The sequence below is a fragment of the Penicillium verrucosum genome (genome assembly GCF_028828655.1).
Source record: "Penicillium verrucosum strain IBT 35672 chromosome Unknown utg000001l_segment0_segment0, whole genome shotgun sequence".
NCBI classification, from domain to species: Eukaryota; Fungi; Ascomycota; class Eurotiomycetes; order Eurotiales; family Aspergillaceae; genus Penicillium; species Penicillium verrucosum.
Window position 1 is genome coordinate 9,726,531 of NW_026643210.1, and position 18,378 is coordinate 9,744,908.

Genomic DNA, 18,378 nt, shown 5'->3' on the forward strand with positions numbered 1-18,378 from the left:
TGATATCGGAATTACAATATATAGAGACGCAGTTCGAAAGCTCTATTGAATGGTAACTGCTATATGTCAACTAGTATAAGCATGATTGAATTTCTATTTATGTACCTATTTTCTTTTTCGGTAAACCCCACTAGTTCTTGTGGTATTAATATCGATTTACTCTGTTGTCCAAGTAACATCTCTCTAGAATAATAAATGCAGTCAAATGTCTTTGCTCTGTTCCTCTTGGAATGTTTGCGCAGTCTCGCCTTTAGACCGCAGCTCCCTCTTGGCGTTGACCACATAAGTAGATAATGACTTCTCGGGGAATAGACAATGCATATGAGCATAGCTCCCTATAGCTCATTAACCTAAACTGGATATCTGGCTAGCACACTTACATAGTCACCCCGAGAGGGTCTAGCGGCCTAATTTCATCAGGCAGATCCGGGACATTAAGCAGAGGCGCAACGTAGTCAACGGATTTAAATCAAATGACACGAAGAGAGAAACCCCAAACAGATAAACTTTGTGACACAACAGACATTATGGCATATGGGACCTTCGTTTCGAACGGAATCATTTCCACTGGGTTCATCAGCAGAAGAGCAGATACAGAAAAGCACAGAAAGAGAAGATAACGATGCGACATTGGGAACTAGTTGGTAGTATAGTTGAATTGGCTAGAAATGAGAATCATGTAGTTGATTTCAACAAAGGAGACGAATGAAATACAACGGAAAATGGGAGATGGTATGAGAGAGAAAAAAAAAGGCCGGACCGCAGCAAAAAAGATGAGCGAGGAGACAAAACCCAAGGGATCAGGCAAGAGATGCAAAATGAACTAAATGGAAAAGCTATAAAAAAGCCAGGAAGAAAAATAAGAAATGAAGGATGGGGAAGGAGCGTCATGAAAGTGAGAATGGGAAGAAGAGAAGGCAGAGAAGAATAAGCACTTGGGAATGAAGCACCAGAAAGGAAACATATGAACCTGATCTATGTAAATAAATGCCATGTGAGTCTCAAAAGTCGTCCGCTCCCCGTTTTATGTATTTGCGCCACTTCTTGTGGACGGCAATTCCAGAATTTCCTTCGTCCATCATGTATGTTCGATCATTGGTCACGCTAAATCAAGAATGAGACAGAATTTGGGGGGTGTGGTCAAGGTTGGGGGGGGAAGAGAAGATAAGAGAATGAGAGAGGGGAAAAAAGAAAAAGAAAAAGAAAAAGAAAGAGCATGAATTCCCCCCAAAACCTAAAATAGGATCGGAGAATTTCGAGGTCATGGTGGTTGCTCTGAGTCCACCGGTTCGTTAAATTTCTGTCGTGCCTCTTCTACCCACAACTCCAACCGAAGCTCACCAGCTTCGACACGTCGTACAGGTACTGTTTTGGCACGGCCATTCGAGACCTTAGGTGGCGCTTGCTGGGTTTCGCCGTTCCGTACTTTAGAGACGGAAAATGGTGCAGTGCATGATCGTAGGTGCACTTTGCCCGGTTCCGCCACAATCCAAGTCTGTTCTTCCTTGGTGGTCCCCGCCGGTGGTAAAGCATCTTCCCGCACTTCAATGCAGACGGTGAAACTGAACTCGTCATCGCGGGGAAGCGGGGTCAACCGGGCACAGGCTGAGGCGAGTCTCGCTAGACATGCCCGGAATTGTGCCTCAAGGTCGACCGAGGTTGGTGCGGGGCCCCGGTCTGAGACAGGGGCACCTGTATTAGATGAATTTTCATTTCTGTCTTCAAATGTAGTATTCACCTCTCCCGCAGGGGCACGCGGAAAGCCCGACAGATCAAAGGCATATCGTTCGAGGGGCTGATTTGTGCGAAGAGATGAAATGATGATACTGACTGCGGTGATTGTGCCTTTGAGAATCTCCGTTCCGACTGCGATTGAAGCATCGTTAATGTAGTCACACACTTTCGGGTGACGCGATTGTCGGACGGGGTAGTTGTATGCCCGCACAGGGAGGAAGGTTGCGCGTGGATAGACTGAGCGCAAAAATAGGATTTGATGGACGGAGACGGTGAGGAAATTGGTGAAGGAGGCCGCTAACGCTGACTGGTTTGTGGGCAGCGATTTGGTAGCAGGGACCGGGGCGGAGAAAGTGGTCATGGTGGTGGTGGTGGTACTGCTCTCACTGGCCATCGGCATTGCCGTCTAACGATCCGATGTCGTTTCCGCGGTGAGGGTGGTCTTGACGAAGTCTCGAAGAATCTGAATGATGTTCCACCCTGAAGCTAATCATCGCTCTGCCTTTCTAAGCCATCGGTCAACGTCACGTCCGATAAAGCTTTTAGGTGTTGTTATGTTTTGGAATCGGTCAAAGTTTTTTTTTTTGGGTTCCCCGAACTCCGGCCAGCGACACGGCGAGTCAAGATAATCCGCAGGATAAGACAGCTGGTTATATCAGGGTGAGTAGAGCGACAGAAAGTAGTCACTCGACGCGGCATGGAAGGGAGGTCTGTAAGGGGAAAGAAAGATGGTTGGGTGTATAGTGTGTTGGAGGAGGGGGTTGTTTGTGTTTAAAAGGAAATCCGAAACGTACGCTTGGGTGGACAAAAGAAGCAAACCTCAAAGCATGAGGGATAGAAAAACCATATAATTCCCGAGCGACGATCCCAAGTGGAAGAGAGTGATCACTTTTTTTTAGATTTAAGAACCCTTCGGGAGGGGAATTCGAGGAGGGGTGTTAAAGCGAAGGGAAGGAGGGGAAGTTTTGAGAAACGGTAACCCTCAAGAGGAATGTTTTATAAAGGGGGAAAGGGAGGACTGGGCCCAAGTTGAAAAATAATGAGGAAAAGAAGAGGTTATAGAGATGAATCGATGGATGTACCTCACTCTCGCTCATCGAGGGGAAAAGCAGAAGAAAGGCGGACAAGGCGGACGTAAGTTGGTTGGAAGGGTCACGGTTTATGTCACGTGAGTTCATCATGGGTTTGCATGTCCACTTCGATTTACTTTACTTTTGGCTATTTAAGAATCTATATGACTTTTCAATTGGATTTTTTTTTTTTTTTAACATATACATTATAATTCTATCTTGTTTTGATATCTTGGTCAAAATGTTGTGTGCGTGTGCGCACAGGTATAGTATTTTAGCATAGCTTACGGAGTAGTTACAGAACAGAACATGCGCAAAAAGTGAGGAAGGGGTGGGGGGAATGAAAATGAAAAATACAGTGTATAGTATACAGTATACAGTATACAGTATACAATTTCCAGTATTTATACCATAGTTGTATGGAGAAAAGAAGGGCACACAGTTTTTTGCCTCTCTTTTTCTTTCCCCACTGTGAAGTGGATGGATATTACTCTATCAAAGGGACGATCTTGGCAAGAAAATGGTAAGGGGAAGACAATTAGAAATAGTGCACCTAAATATATTAAAAATCATCTACCATGGAATCGGACTGAAGAACCAACGGGATATAGCCGAGCAGAATTTGGTTTAGAAGTTGTTCCGGTACCTTACCTTAGAAGATTACAGGGTTGTTATATGAACCCATTACATATCACATATAACATATGTAGTAATAATATAGTAGGTAAATTAAAATATGTTGCATGTTTATATATCTACACTTTTTACTTTTTAAATATTCTAGTTACATAGTAATTTATCCTACATCATCACTACAGTTACATAACTATACTACGTATAGGAACTTACCGGGGGTATCAGTGAGGTACCGGGTACACTGTACGGCCTCATACACATATCCACTCTCTCGTAAACCTTGGAAGATGTGTAGTAACTCACCATCTGGCTTTACCCGATGATCTTCCTACACTGACGGTAGTGGCGGTCATAAGACCAGGGTACAATTTCCCGGGAATGTTATTTGTGCTCCATCATTTGTGTATTTCGAAATTTATGCGTATGAGGTATCGTTTTGTACTATATTATCAATCTCTTCCATCTGCTTCTATATTCATGGGTGTACCTCTTTACCGCTTACAGAACTTTAGGAGGGGGTATATATGTACATAAGTATGGCATACTAGATTCTAAGGCTGCATTATTATATGGTACTATAGATATACCCACCCTCCCAAGGTCACTCAATCATTACCTACATTCTATCCATTCCGAATTCTAGTCCCACTGATAATATTGACTGTAACTTCCAAATCATAGTTTCCCCAAATTACATTGAGTTCAGTGGAACTCCCATGTTCTCCGAATTTTCCATGGCCCAATAAGATCGACCCAAAAGATCAGAACTTGGATCTTAACGAAAGCTCGAGCTAGTTCGCCCAGGTATGGCGCAGGTCCTAAAATGGTAAACGGTAGATGGTAAACCCTTACTTCATACGGAGTACCGGATCCTCTCAATGGGCCATCCATGTCCACTGGAGATATCCGCGGAGGTCTGATCTCTGGGGTTCCTGACATTAAACTACATATGTATTCCTGGGGATCGTGTGACCTATCTGGGGATGCTATTGGAAAGTACACTGGGCTTGTATTCTAAATTAAGCGTTAAAAAGTGAATACTCAAAGCTCTCTCACTATCTGATGAGTCCTACATCAAAGTTATACATGGAAGAAGTAGTTTCGCATATCTTAAGCTGTATTTTTACCGCCTATACTTTAGCTACAACGCCAGTAAGGGGGAAATATCTAAGCAAGTGACAACCAAAAAGACGTGAGAAGGTCGGCCGACTATTCTGGTATAATGTAGGTTTCAACCCCTGCCAGCAAGAAAGTAAGGAACCATAAGACCTAGATTTGGAGATTGACCTCTTGTCAATGAATTTCTGTTTTGTTTTTTTTTCCAGCACAATCCATTCCATTTGACCTTTGTCCTTAACATATATTTCTGCTTGGCTGTCAGCGCAGATCAGAGTGATCTCCCGCTTTTAAGACGAATAGGCCATGTCTCATTTTGGAGGCTAAACATTTTCTCGGATTTATTTTTAGTCGGCAATGGAGGTGTCCACTGCCCACCTAATGTACTATGTAGATTGTAGGTACATACAACATAATTAATGCATCCGAGGATCAGTGAGATCAAAGAAAGGAACAATTGTATCTCTATCGAACTACAACGTATTCTGCGAGTTGGGTTTATCCTCACATCGTAGACACACGCGATGTACTCTATACTGCTTAAGCTCTTGAGGCTTGAAGAATTTCATACTATGAATACAAAAATATAATGGTCTACAACACGACTAGTCTTTAATAACCTGATGTATCGGGCTCAAGATGATATTAGCGCGTTTATAAAATAACACTCAATGCTTTTTTTTTGGATTTTCATTTTAAGAGAATTCTTCTTCTCCGTGTTATAGCTAGCAGGATAATAAATAGCAATAACTAGTGCCATATAGGCATACCGGGCTTATCCTCTAACTACGATATACAACATGCAAAACAGATTGACTAAAAACACACTCGAGGATATATAGTAACTATGGTACCCAAGACAATATGCCCGGGCTCTTTGATGACTAGTAGTAATAAATAACACACGGAGTAAACCAAATCCAATTAACTGTGATATACAAATTGTAGCGCCGACCGCCCTCAAACTGCCCCTCCTCCGCGTCTCCTTATCTGTCGACGCGCAAAACATTAGATTCTCAATATTTCGTGACTGAGACCCATTGGCTTCGAGCCCTTCCTTTATCTCTCTTTAATCTCTTGCCTGAAATACTCCCTGAATCCCAAACAGTCTTATTGATAACACTTCGTTCGCCATGGAGCAAGAACTCCTGTCGCTCCTGGCAGATACCCAGTCGCCGAAGACCGATACCAGAAGGGCCGCAGAGTCACAGCTGGGAAATCTTTATGTCCATGATTCCTTCGCGATATCACTCACAGCAATCGCCTCGCACGAGTCAGTTCCGGTCAACCTGCGCCAGTCTGCCCTCTCAGTCTTGCGTACCTTCATTGTCGCCGCCTGGTCTCCAAATCTCGATGAATTTAAAGGACAAATCCTCATCAACGATGCGAACAAAGCCAACGTCCGCCAAGCGCTATTGGCCCTCTCGACGAACGACACCCCCCAGCGCAAGGTGAAGAACTCTGCAAGTTTCGCTGTTAGCAAGATCGCCAGTGCCGACTTCCCGGACGACTGGCCCGAGCTGCTTCCTTCACTGCTCCGTATCATCAATGACCCCGCCAGTACCGATGGTCAGATGCATGGTGCACTGAAGGTTCTCCTAGATCTTGTCGATACAGGGTTCAGTGAGGAGCAGTTTTTCAATGTCGCCCGTGATCTTGTTGCATCCCTTTTCGCTGTGGCTACCTCCGAGTCCAGACGGCCAATGCTGCGCGCTCTGGCTGTCGCAGTCTTCCGTTCCTGCTTTGATACCCTGGAAATGGTTCTAGAACAACACAAAACGGCCATTAAGCAGTTCATGGATGAGGTCCTCAGTGCATGGTCGCCATTCTTTGACACAGCTTTGAAGGCACCCCTGCCGCAGCCACCCAGCGTGGAAGAGGAACATAAACAAGGGGAGATTGCATCACAGTGGAGGGGAGTTGTTGGGTTAAAGTTGCAAGTCGTCAAGGTATGTGGTGTTTGATTTTGGGTTTACCGGGCTTTCGCTGACATGATTTTTTGTTTCATAGACACTCATGAAAATCCGCATGGTGTTCCCTGCTCTTTTGACCGCACAAAGCCCACTTTTCTTCTCAACAGTCTGGGCGGAACTCACCAACGCATTGCCGATCTACCAGAATTTCTACATTGAGGAGGAGAGGCAGAGTCGTTTGGAGGATGGGGACGGACTTCCCCACTCACTTGATTTTCTCGTTTTGGAGGAGCTTGATATTATCCAGGCCCTCTTGAAGGCACCCCCGTAAAGGCAGAGCTGCAGCAGCAACTCCACAATGCTGGTGCGACTGCCAGCACGTCCAGCTGGCTTCCGGAAATTATGAAGCTCGCCAGTTCCTATGCACAGATTACAACAGAGGAGGAGGCTCTGTGGGAGATTGATGTGAACCTTTTCCTCTCGGAGGAGACTTCCGTCACAGCCAACTACACTCCTCGAACCTGCAGTGGAGATCTAGCGATCAAGGCTGGTGAATGGCTGAAGGGTACAGCTGCTGAGGGTCTCCTGGGCTACATGAACACTCTCTTTGCTGATTCGTCTGCTTCGTGAGTATCATTCTACATTTCGGCTGTGAGATTATATTGACCATGACGCAAATAGATGGAAATCACGAGAAGCCTCCCTGTACATACTCAACTGCTTGCTTCGAGACTTTGGCGAAGTGGACCAAGAGATCTCACCTGAGCTGGCATCCCACTTCACTCAATTCGTGCAATATGCGACCCAACAAGAACAGGAGCTCTTGCGCGCTCGAGGCTACCTTGTGGCTGGCTCTCTGTCCAAGGTCGCCGGTGAGGCATTCCAACAGACCACATCGTCCTATTTGGAGGCTACTTTGAAGGCGATCGCCGAGGACCCCGCCGAGGTGGTCCAAGTGGCCTGCATCCGAGTGCTACAAGATTTGATGCCTGCTTTGCCGACGGGCCTGGCCCGCCCCTTCCAGCCTGCAGTGATTGCGGCCATTTCAGAATTCATCTCCGCACACGACCTTCGTGAACAGACGGACTCTGATGATCTCAAGGTTACGTTAGCGGAAACCCTCCGGGACACTATTATGACCGATTCTAGTGTGGTTCTAACTTCGACTGCCATTGATGTGCTGTTCAACATTGCTAGTAGCGGAGCCGAAAACTTCCAATTGACCTTGACTGTTACAGAGGCATTTGAAGATATTGTGGACCAAATCACCGACAATGGCCCCGATTCTTACATGCGTCTTTGTGAGAAGGTGCTTCCATCGCTGATGGGCGCGATTGATGTGGGCAACCTGACGGAAGAGAATGCTTTGACAAATTTCGCAGCAGATCTTCTTCGCGCTCTGGCCGAGCGGAGTCCCGAGCCAATGCCCGCTGGTTTCGTGGAGACGGTGATGCCCAAGTTGAACCGCCTGCTGCTAGACTCCGATGAGGCCGAATTGATCCGACCCGCAACGGAGGCCGTACGACACATGCTCTCCCACGACTTTGCGCAGTTCATTGTCTGGCGTGATCCTCAGTCTGGAAAGGAGGCACTTGAAGTAGTGTTGGTCATCATTGACCGCCTCCTGGGCCCGGCCGTGGATGATAACGCAGCCACAGAGGTCGGCCAGCTAGCAGCAGAACTGGTTGAACGGGCTGGCTCCGAGCGCCTCGGTCCCTACCTACCGCAGCTCCTGCAAGCCGTGGCGCAGCGACTGGCGACAGCACAGCAAGCGCAATTCATTCAAAGTCTCATCCTCGTCTTCGCGCGACTCACTCTTATCAGCGCACGCGAGGTAGTCGACTTCCTGGCCCAGGTCAACCTGGGCGGCCAGAGCGGACTCGTCGTGGTCCTAAGCAAGTGGCTTGAGAACTCCGTCAACTTCGCCGGCTATGATGAGATCAAACAGAACATCTTCGCCCTGGCACGACTATACGAGCTCGCCGACCCACGTGTTGCCGAAGTGCCCGTCAAAGGTGACCTCGTCATCCAGGATACTGGCCGAATCAAGACTCGCTCCCAGGCGCGCAAAAACCCAGACCAATTCACTACCGTGCCTGCACCACTGAAGATCGTCAAAGTTCTAGTCGAAGAGCTGGGTGCAGCATCCGGAAACAAAGAAATCGACGCCGCCACCGCGGCAGGCCTGGACGAAGCTGACAGTGACGACGGTGACGACGACTGGGAGGATCTCCCTAGCCAGATTCTGGACCTCGGCATCGGAGCCACGAAACAGGGGCTGATGAGCTTCGGCGAGGGTGGCTCCGAAAGTGTCTTCGGTGTGCGTCGCCGAGACGATGAAACGCAGGGCTTCCTGACAGATTTCTTCCGACAGGCCTCCACGCAGCCTGGTTTCCAAGAATTGTATGCGGCACTGACTCCGGATGAGCAAGCTAAGCTACAGAGCCTGTGAATGGAGCTGGGTGAAATCTTACTCAAGGCTGTTGTTGCGAGTACCCTTCCCCGGGGCCCGGGTTATTAATGGTTTGATGCATGGATGTCAATAAAACATACAAGGAATTGTATTTGTCGCTTGTACGACGTAAACGTACCCGTTTTTCTTTTTCCCTTTTTTCCCTTTTCTCTTTCCACCTACCGTACTCCGTACTGTAAATGAGCATTAGCAATCCTTGCAGCAGGGACCCTGGACCGAGTTGGGGTTGCCCATGAATGCCAGTTCTTTGTTTCCATCCCCCTTCCCAGGCCTAAAAGTGACTGCAACGTTCTGTTTCTTTGTTGAATTAACTTTGGGCTAGAGGTCTAGCCGTTTCATGTTTTCAGACTCTGACAATGATAAGTAATTGGAAGTCATAATATAATATATCGTGACTTCCAAGGTTTGCACCCTTAATTTGCGCAATCTACAACCTAGCTCGAAACAAAAGTACATCTGTACCCATAGAAAAGTGAACAAGTCAGGACACCCCTGTTTCTGCAGACCCTCCCGATTTCAGTAGGAACCACCCATGGTTTATGGATCCCTCCCGTGTGGGGGCGTACCAGAGAGCTGGGTCCAAGACCAAGGATCATCCTTGTTTTGACTTTTGCCTCTTTTTGCCTCTTTTTTTTTTTTTTGCTTCTTCTGACGACGTTTTTTCCTTCTCTTTGCGAATATTTCCTTTCATATCTCCCAAATTTCCCAGCGAAGTTAGGCTCTATCTCATCTGGCTTGGGTATACCTACAGTGTCCCTTGGCTTCCTATTCTGTGTCAGTGCTCGCCTTTTACCGCTTCGTGGTTACTGTGTATAACTGAGCACGCCATTACCTCCAGGGCTCCACCTAGGTGGCCCGGAGGGTCCGGGCTCCAGGGATACGACGGTGGATTAGTCAATCAACCTCAAGATGTACCTATAGTTACAGGACAAATATAACTATTGTACTTTACTTCTGGCATGACTCTTGGTGGCAGCTGTAGCTTAAAGATATGAAATAGACCTTGGAAAGAGACGCAATTGGCGGTGCGGATCGGGAGGACCGACCCGTTCGTTTGAAGCCTATTTATCCCATGGATCTCGCAACGCGGGGTAACCTTGGAACGTCCCTGCGTCTTCCAGGGTTTTGCTGGAAAATGTCAGTCCTCGCGTCGCTCCTTTAATTTAAGCAGCCTTCGATAACAATTGCGGGCTATGAGGAACTGCAAGTTACAGGAGTGCACAGAGGCAAGAAGGCCATAACAGGCCTTCCTTAGCGAGGATCTAAGCTTATCTTTAGGACTCTGTATCGACAACGCATATAGTTGTGGTAGCCTATGTATCGCTTAATTGTGAGGGATTGGGGTAAATGGATTCATTCATACATACATACATACATACAGACTATGTGGCAGTCGGTATTCGACAGGCGACTAGTTAATTGCATACGTACCAGACAGTGGAACGGGTATTCGACAACCGCAATAGTAATAGTACAATTTTCAACTTAACGGAGACTAACATCTGCAGCATAAGAAGAAACAGACTTTTATGTGAGTATGGTAGATCCCATGATATTAGGGTAGAAGTAAATGTGGGACAAGTAAAATATAAGGCGTAAACAAGATTAAAGTGAAACCTTGGAACAAAATCAAAAGTAAGCTTAGTTTGTTAGTTATGATTGTAGTTAACTAATTTACTGCTCCTCCCGATGTCGATCAGAACTTACCCTCTTAGTAGTTACCTAGTTGTTAGCCAAAAGTGATGCGCGTATATCCGCGCAACAGGTCATATCCAGTGATCCACACGATATACACGGCCAGTCTAGTAACGGAGTTTTGCAATGGAACGACTTGTACGAAAGGAACATGCTTTGTGCAGCAAGCTTTGAAAATCCACGAGTCTGGCAAAAACACTCAATCCAGGCTTTAGACTCATATACATACTCGGCATCTTGCTGTCCAGTGTCCAGGGAGATCGACGCCAAGATGGGTCGATGATACTCTGAGACTGATACTCGGCGGTCAGTCCTTCCTCTCTCCGCTTTTATGCGTCCGGTAGAGCGTCTTGATTTTCTCCACTGACCCATACTTTGTACAAAAAAGCTTTAGGGCTATAGGTATGTCCTCCCCTTCATAGATAAGTGTAGAGGAACCATCATGATACCAGCATATCATATAAAGTGTCACGCGCGGTATACATATTTTTGAGTAGTCAAGTAAGAATATCATTTTTCAACGATATCCAGATTGTAGACGTAATTCACGCATCAGAAAGTTGTTCAGCAGATCACAGTAGTAGGTTTACCCTTCAACACCTTAGATTGTTCCAAAGTTTATCATTCAAAAGTATCTCTTTGCGCCAAGGCGTCTAGTGCAGGCATAGAAGGTGCCCAGGGGGCTGGCAAACCGCCAGTCAATCAGGATTGAGATACCCGGATTAGCCATGGAAGTTTTGGAAATGCGCTAATCGAAAATCCAAATCCCGGGGCCACCTGAACACAACTGAGTCGACCGATTTGGAATGGGCGACTTTTCCCGTACCAGGCTGTCGGATTTCACACTGCGGGGTCAGACAGAAAAACAAAAGTACGGGAACCGGCCAGGTGGTAGAAAAAAAAAAATAATAAAAAACCATTAAATAGTTAGGTAGTTATAACCTTGGAGGTACGCTAGGGTTCCTCCCGGTATCCTCTCTCTCGGGTTTCTTAGTTTTCTTAGACTCGGAATTGATAGCTTCATTTCACTTCCCCTCTTCTACATTCTCTCTTCAACAAAAAAAAAAAAAAAAAAAAAAAATACACTCCCTCTTCTTTACCCGAACCCTTCCTCTCTTCCTCTTTCTCCTCTCTTTCTTCCTAATATCCCTATCCCCTTATCTTACCATGTCACAGCCCAATCTCAAGGAACGCATCCAGGTCGATGTAAGTAGAGCATTCATTCCCTTTCACTGGACCTCTTTGATCCCCATTCCTACCTACCTCATATCCCTGTATCTGCCAGCACCCAAAAAAACAGTTCATCCTCCCTGACCGATCTCACAACTCCAATTCCCACTCTTCCGAAATTATAATATAATCTCCAATAATCTCCAAAACCCCAACTAACAACTCCCCCCCACCAGACAAGCGACGACGACTCCCTCTTCGAAATCCAAACCCTCTCAGGCTCAAACCTTTCCTTTGCGTCTTCCGTTCGCGACTACAGCTACGAAAATGGCCGTCGCTACCACGCCTACCGCAACGGCCAATACCCCTTCCCAAACGACCAAGAAGAACAAGACCGCCTAGCTCTAACCCACCACCTCTTCAAACTACTCACAGGCGGGGATCTACACCGCGCACCAATCAGAAACTCCAATCCACGCCGCATTCTAGACATCGGCACCGGCCCCGGCGAATGGGCTCTAGAAATGGCCGAAGACTACCCGCACGCCGACATCATCGGCACCGATCTTAGCCCCATCCAGCCGAACTGGGCACCACCTAATTGTCGCTTCTTTATCGATGACGCGGAGAGTGATTGGACTTTCTCGCCCGGCGAAACGTTCGACTATATCCATGCAAGAACTCTAGCCGGTGGGATTGAGGATTGGCCGAAACTGCTTAAGCAGGCTTATCAGCATCTTAAGCCGGGTGGCTGGTTTGAGGCGCAGGAATTTGAGAATCTGGTGTGGTCCGATGATGGGACCCATGAGAACGCGGCTGCTATCAATAGCTGGGCGGAGCTGTTGACTCAGTCTAGTAAGAAGTTTGGGAAACCCATGGATGTTGCACCGAAGATTTCGCGCTGGATGACTGAGCAAGGCTTTGCAAATGTCACCGATGATATTTATAAGGTATGCTATGCTTGTCGTTGTCTTTGCGGTTGTTGTTTACGCATCTTGACTTACACGCTTCCTTTCAGAGTCCTATTGGTGGCTGGGCCAAGAACCGTCGCTACAAAGAAATCGGTCGCATCGGCAAGGTGTCTATCATGGAAACTATAGAGCCGTACTCGTTGGCTCTCTTTACCCGTGTCCTGGGCCTTTCGTACCAGGGTGCACAAGAGCATATGGAGAATGCGCGGGCAGAATTGATGAGCCACTCACACCACCTTTATGTGCGCTTCCACTTTGTCTACGGACAGCGGCCTTTCGACGATTCATCCACTGATTCCGAGGCATCTTGAGGCTTGGGACTGTGGCAACGATGATTATGATAATGATACCCCATGACCTAAAGCTGAGATTGAGAATACTCCTGTCCCTATCAACTTCGCCAGTCTCCGTCGCCATGAAACATGGCTTGACTATATTTCCTCGCATTAATGTATAAAGGCTCCTGTGTGCTAGATTTTTTTGCTTCATTATGTTCATATTCATGTGGGCCTGGTCGATACAGTGAAGCATGAGAGGACGGGAATATACTGTGGCGCAGTGCGGTGATTCTGTCTCAGACGATCTCACCGTCTTTGCCTGCCTGGTATCGACCAGCGATCCGGGCTATATGATCAATATATCCACTGAGCGCGCTTTCCAGAGGTCCAGCTCTGGACCTGTCCCGGACCACTTGATCCCAACGCATTCGGCATATGCACACAACGCCAGGGCTCCGTTTGAGTGTGCGCTCATGCCGTCATCACCGTCCATTCCCAATCCCGAGAACCCGACAAACCCCCGAAACAGCCTCCTCTGGTGAAGGACTTGTCCGCATGACCTGAAGCACCTGAGGTAAACTTTTCTCGTCACAACTGGCAATTGTTTCTAGCAGGATCTCCAGCAGTTCCCGTTTCCCCTCGACCTGCCAGGAGCTTGGCATTGACTTCATGATGGTTCGTGGAGAAGGACGGTCCTGGGAACTGGGGCTGGCATGACGTGAAGTCTCGCTTGCCACGGGGATCGGGTTGGGCATGGAGAAGGGTGCATCTGTATAGATGTTGATGTTTGTGTTGTTGGTGGTGGTGGCGGCGGTGTTGGTAAAGGGGTTGGTAGTTGAATAATGAGACGGGTTTTGGTATGTGTGCGTGTGCGGAAATTGGTACGGACTAGGATTCGGATTCGCATATGCATATGCATCTTGCCCCCACTGATGATGTGCATGAGGCCTGTCATCTTCATTTGGTATTGGATATTCCTCCCCGTAATGTGTTACTGTTGATGTTGGTATGGGTGCGGGATAGCCAGTGTGTTGTAGGTATGGTAGTGCTTTGCCTCCGTCAAGCATATAATCATCGCTATTGGCTCCGTATAGCGGTGGGTGGTGCATCCCTGACATCGCATTCTGCGCGTGCAATCCGTGCACTGGGAGACCCTGCATCGGTACTGGGTTTGTTCCAGACATGTCCCCCAGAGCGAAGGTCATGCCTCCGGTATAATATCCAGACATTGTCGCGTCTTCTAGAGTATCTATCCAAAGTTAGCACGACCGCTAGAAACAAGCGGAGTGGGAATAAAACACACTTCCATAAGCAGGTGATTCAACTTTAGTCAACCCATCCAGCTCCGCAACTTGCGGCGCATACCCCGTCGCGATAGGATAAGCTGAAGCCGAAGCCGACCGCGACGAAGCAGACATTGACCCAGTCCCATTCTCACTCCCCGTACTATTAGGACTCGTAACAGTCATAGAAGTCGTCATGGTCGTGATCGACGAGGATGGCGACGACCCGCGCCAGCTGCCTTCACCAGTATCCGGGGTACCTATAGCCGAGGCAGAGGCAGAACCAGCGCCAGCGCCAGCGCCAGTTGCATTCCCAGAGCCATTGCCATAGCCATGGCTGTCGTAGCCATAGCCCGTGTTCGTAGGCGCATATTGTGTCCAACTCTGGCCGTTCCCCAGGGAAGGCCCGCCCGTTTGACCCGGGCGCGAGCGCTGGCGCTGGCTTTGATTCTGGCGCTCGCTATAGCTTGGCTCTCGTGAACCCTGGTTTAGCCGCCCCCGGAGTTGTGTGACTTCGCGACGTAGTTGGTTGATTATCTCGGATTGACTGATGTGGGCGCGATCTTCGGCCGTTGTTAGGTAGGTGCATTCTGCTTCGACACCGCGGATTATACAGGCGTTACATGGGATAGAGCGGTCGCACTGGTGATTAGAAAGGGATGATTAGTGGCTGGGGAGTAAACTTTTTTTTTTTGGTGTAGAATAATGTGGGAGAGTGTCGAGGCATAGAGCAGTATCCGGGACCGGGTACCTTCACTTTGCGCTCGCGACATCTGAGGCACGACTGTTGCGGGCGTATCTTTGTCTTAGAGTCTGGGGGCATTGCGAGTATACCACTCTGTCGTAGTAATATTGGTACAATAATATTTCAAAGATCAATTCCCCAAAGGGATAATCGGAGAAATCGGAGAAACCGTTGAAGTTGAGGGCGGGGAGGTGGGTTCCACCCAGAAAAGGCCGGATTTCTGCATCCCGGCCGCCGATGCAGGTTCAGCTGTGCCACAACATATCTTTGAGTGAAAAATCTGAGAGATCGTCTTTTAGATCCAATTTTTTCTCACTTCGACTCTGGGTAAAAGCTCTGCAGCACTCCGATTGGGTATAGTTCCAAATTGTTCTCTTGTAAAGATCCGCATGTCTTGCAGATCTTCGATCGAATTTAGGATGCCTTGCGAGGAACTCTTGTGTTGTATGCCGATATATGCTACTTTATCAAAGAGGGCTATATTTCAATGATACCGTCACAATGCTTACCACATTCGCGATTACTGCAGATCCCAGTGCGTTGTAAACGTTGTAAATGCGACCTCGGTGCGGGGAATCCTCGAAAGCGAGCCAGTGAACGAAGTGGACGAGGCTAAGCGAAGGAGTCCTGGATAGCATAAACAGTCCGGGATGTTGTGTAAAATACGCCTCAGCCAGTTAAAAGCCTGCGCCATCAAAGCATATTATATTATCTCGTCCTCCACTCCCCTGTTGCAAAGAGACCAATGAAGTCACTCTTGGTCAGCTGGACAGCCCGGAGCATGGCCTCCCAGAATCCGACGAGTTAGCGCGTCAACCGGCGGATGTGATTGTCTATTCCAGCAATGGTATCGTCTGGGATAGCATTATGTATAACTACGACTTCCATGTGCGTCTAGTACGTTACCAGCATCAACGCCCTCATCGCCATGAACCAGGACCCGTTAGGGCAGCAATCCACTCTCGCTAGTCGTAATGGCACTTTCAACGTCCTGTCCCGCTCTCTGGAAAAGGAGACAGACTCCCAACCGTGTTGAACAGTGGAGCCGACGCGGCCACAACGACAGTCTCCCTCGCGCGCCTCTCGGCCTGTCATCTCAGTCTGGCTGCAAGTATGACGCACGCAGTCTCGTAACCGACGAGCCGCTCGATTCTCATGTTGCCAAGGTTTACCGTATTGGACTAAGACCACCCTACCGGGTTGGTTTTCAATACTCCGTCTGGTCCTTGTATGATTGCTTCTAGTACCCTTCTACTGATTCCGTGATCTTTGAAAGATGTAGTGCCTCGGACTTCCAGGTTTGGCATGTGGCAACAGGTGATGCCACTAAGCTGACTTTGAGTTCTCTGTCGGACGCGTCGGTTGTCTTGCTACTGGGAGTGTGTGATTAAAAGTGTTGAGATCCGAGTGGAGTCCCTCTGGCCAAGTGAGATTTAGACTAGACCATATACAGATTAGCGTTAAACCGATGTTGGAACCATGTGACTTTATGTGGGTCTAGATTTTATGCATAGTTAGCCCTGTGCAGTCTGATGAGAGAGCATCACCTGCTAAAGACCTAAAGGGCAATGTAATGTGAGATATGTTAGCCACACGAGGAGAACTATACAATAAGCTAGAATATTAACAGACACCCGAGCCTTCGTCTAAAGGATTTGATCGAGTAGGAATGGAAGGGCTACGCCCGCAGGTGCAAAGCTTCATCATTTGTACATTCCAAGGATCTGCTCTATACATAAGCTAATCAGACCCATTGTAGATCCATACAACCAGCACCAGTATTCACAATTTCCCCAACAAACTTTGAAAAGTTTACCCCTGCAAAGAAAACCCAACGCCCTCCCCAGTCCCCATCTCGACAAGATTGGCCCTCATCCTCTCAGCCCTTTCCCCAAGACCAAAAGCAGCATCCTCACGATGAACCCAAGCCCCAACCCCATGCTGCAACACCGCAGTAGCCCTAACCTTCTTCTTCTCCTCGGCATCATCACCCCCATTTCCGGAAGCCTTCAACCCAAGACTCCCATGCAAAGTCAATCTCGTCTCAACCCCACCCTCACTCTTCCCCCGATAAACTCCACGATGCAAAATATTACTGTTGTAAAACACCGCATCTCCAGGCTGTAATTGAACAACCAACTGATCCGGCAACTCCGCTGCGTAAGGATCAGCCTCACGCTCGACCTGCGTGCGTGCACGCGCATGCGTCCCGGGCACAACAATTAGTGACGCATCAGGACACAGCGCCAAATTATACTGGCAATGCGACTGACGGCCGCCAGGCGCCTTAGATGCAAGCTGGGCTAGCTCTTCTTCGGCAGTTGCATGCTCGGAGATATCGTCGCGGTGCCAGCGGAGCTCGAAGTCTTTAGTTTCCGGCGCAACGAGTAGATTGAACAGTTCCATGACGAGCGGCTCGGTCTCGCTGCTGGCACCGTTTTCAACGCCCATTAGCTCTTCCGCTACGGCGAGAATGGTGGGGGAGAAGTAGCATCGTGCGAAACTCTCCCGGCCTGGCATTTCGGGGTGCATTAGGTGCTGTACGCCCCATATTCCGCCCTCCGAGGCGGGCGGTGCTGTGGTCGGCCATGGTGGAAATTGTTTTGGAACGGTGCGGAAGTGTGGCCAGCTTCCGCTGCGAGTTAGGGTTGTTGCTGTTGTGGCGATTTCGCGGTAGTGCGATACCTCGGTTGGGGTTAAGAGGTTGCGGACTACTACGAAGCCATCGCGTTTGAGGGCGTCTAGGTTTGGGGTGGACATTTTGGTAGATAAAAGGGGAAAGACTAAGATAATTAGATCTTGAATATCTGGAGATCGGGGAAATATCTAGAGATTTACCTAGGTAAATGTTGAAATTTATATTTGCGGGGGGTTGAAAGAGCCTAAAAACAATACGACGCAATGTCGCATTTAGACTTGGATGTTACCGTGGATCTCCAGATGTGACCTTTGCTTGGTTCTGTTTTATTTACATACATTTATATTATCTATATACAATCTATATACAATCTATATACAATCTATACTATATTAATCTTTCATTCTAATAATAAGTAATCCCAAATCAAATATCACAATTTACAATTTCTTGTTTCAAAAAAAACAGGGACGTCAATGGTGATCACCGGATGCCAAGAACAGCCAAGAGCCAGAGGGCTGAGTCTTCTGCCTCAGTTTGAGATTACACTTGATCTTTTTTCTCCTCAGAACCCTTTTTGCTTGCTTATTTCGTTTCTTGCGTCTTTTTGGAATATTCTATATTATCTCCTTTGCATTTCGAGAAAAAAATACCAC

General features: G+C 47.8%; 6 protein-coding genes across 6 annotated transcripts; 3 read left to right on the forward strand and 3 right to left on the reverse strand.

Moving 5' to 3' along the window:
* Window positions 1-1,261: 1,261 nt before the first annotated feature.
* On the reverse strand, window positions 1,262-2,134 carry N7516_003537 (putative mitotic spindle checkpoint protein (Mad2B); the record flags this gene model as incomplete). The annotated part of the gene is made up of 1 exon (XM_057216257.1): window positions 1,262-2,134. The coding sequence occupies one exon, from the start codon at window positions 2,132-2,134 to the stop codon at window positions 1,262-1,264; it is 873 nt and encodes a 290-aa protein (XP_057078140.1).
* Window positions 2,135-5,689: 3,555 nt separating this feature from the next.
* N7516_003538 (uncharacterized protein) lies at window positions 5,690-8,921 on the forward strand (the record flags this gene model as incomplete). The annotated part of the gene is made up of 4 exons (XM_057216258.1): window positions 5,690-6,505; window positions 6,567-6,796; window positions 6,856-7,095; window positions 7,151-8,921. The coding sequence occupies 4 exons, from the start codon at window positions 5,690-5,692 to the stop codon at window positions 8,919-8,921; spliced, it is 3,057 nt and encodes a 1,018-aa protein (XP_057078141.1).
* A 2,883-nt stretch (window positions 8,922-11,804) lies between these two features.
* On the forward strand, window positions 11,805-13,089 carry N7516_003539 (class I SAM-dependent methyltransferase; the record flags this gene model as incomplete). Its single annotated transcript, XM_057216259.1, has 3 exons — window positions 11,805-11,843; window positions 12,044-12,757; window positions 12,826-13,089. The coding sequence occupies 3 exons, from the start codon at window positions 11,805-11,807 to the stop codon at window positions 13,087-13,089; spliced, it is 1,017 nt and encodes a 338-aa protein (XP_057078142.1).
* Window positions 13,090-13,538: 449 nt separating this feature from the next.
* On the reverse strand, window positions 13,539-15,162 carry N7516_003540 (Zn(II)2Cys6 transcription factor domain-containing protein; the record flags this gene model as incomplete). Its single annotated transcript, XM_057216260.1, has 3 exons — window positions 13,539-14,305; window positions 14,360-14,981; window positions 15,091-15,162. The coding sequence occupies 3 exons, from the start codon at window positions 15,160-15,162 to the stop codon at window positions 13,539-13,541; spliced, it is 1,461 nt and encodes a 486-aa protein (XP_057078143.1).
* An 896-nt stretch (window positions 15,163-16,058) lies between these two features.
* Window positions 16,059-16,475, forward strand: N7516_003541 (uncharacterized protein; the record flags this gene model as incomplete). The annotated part of the gene is made up of 2 exons (XM_057216261.1): window positions 16,059-16,312; window positions 16,361-16,475. 2 exons carry the CDS (start codon window positions 16,059-16,061, stop codon window positions 16,473-16,475), a joined length of 369 nt encoding a protein of 122 aa, XP_057078144.1.
* Window positions 16,476-16,896: 421 nt separating this feature from the next.
* Window positions 16,897-17,844, reverse strand: N7516_003542 (phytanoyl-CoA dioxygenase family protein; the record flags this gene model as incomplete). The annotated part of the gene is made up of 1 exon (XM_057216262.1): window positions 16,897-17,844. One exon carries the CDS (start codon window positions 17,842-17,844, stop codon window positions 16,897-16,899), a length of 948 nt encoding a protein of 315 aa, XP_057078145.1.
* Window positions 17,845-18,378: the final 534 nt, after the last annotated feature.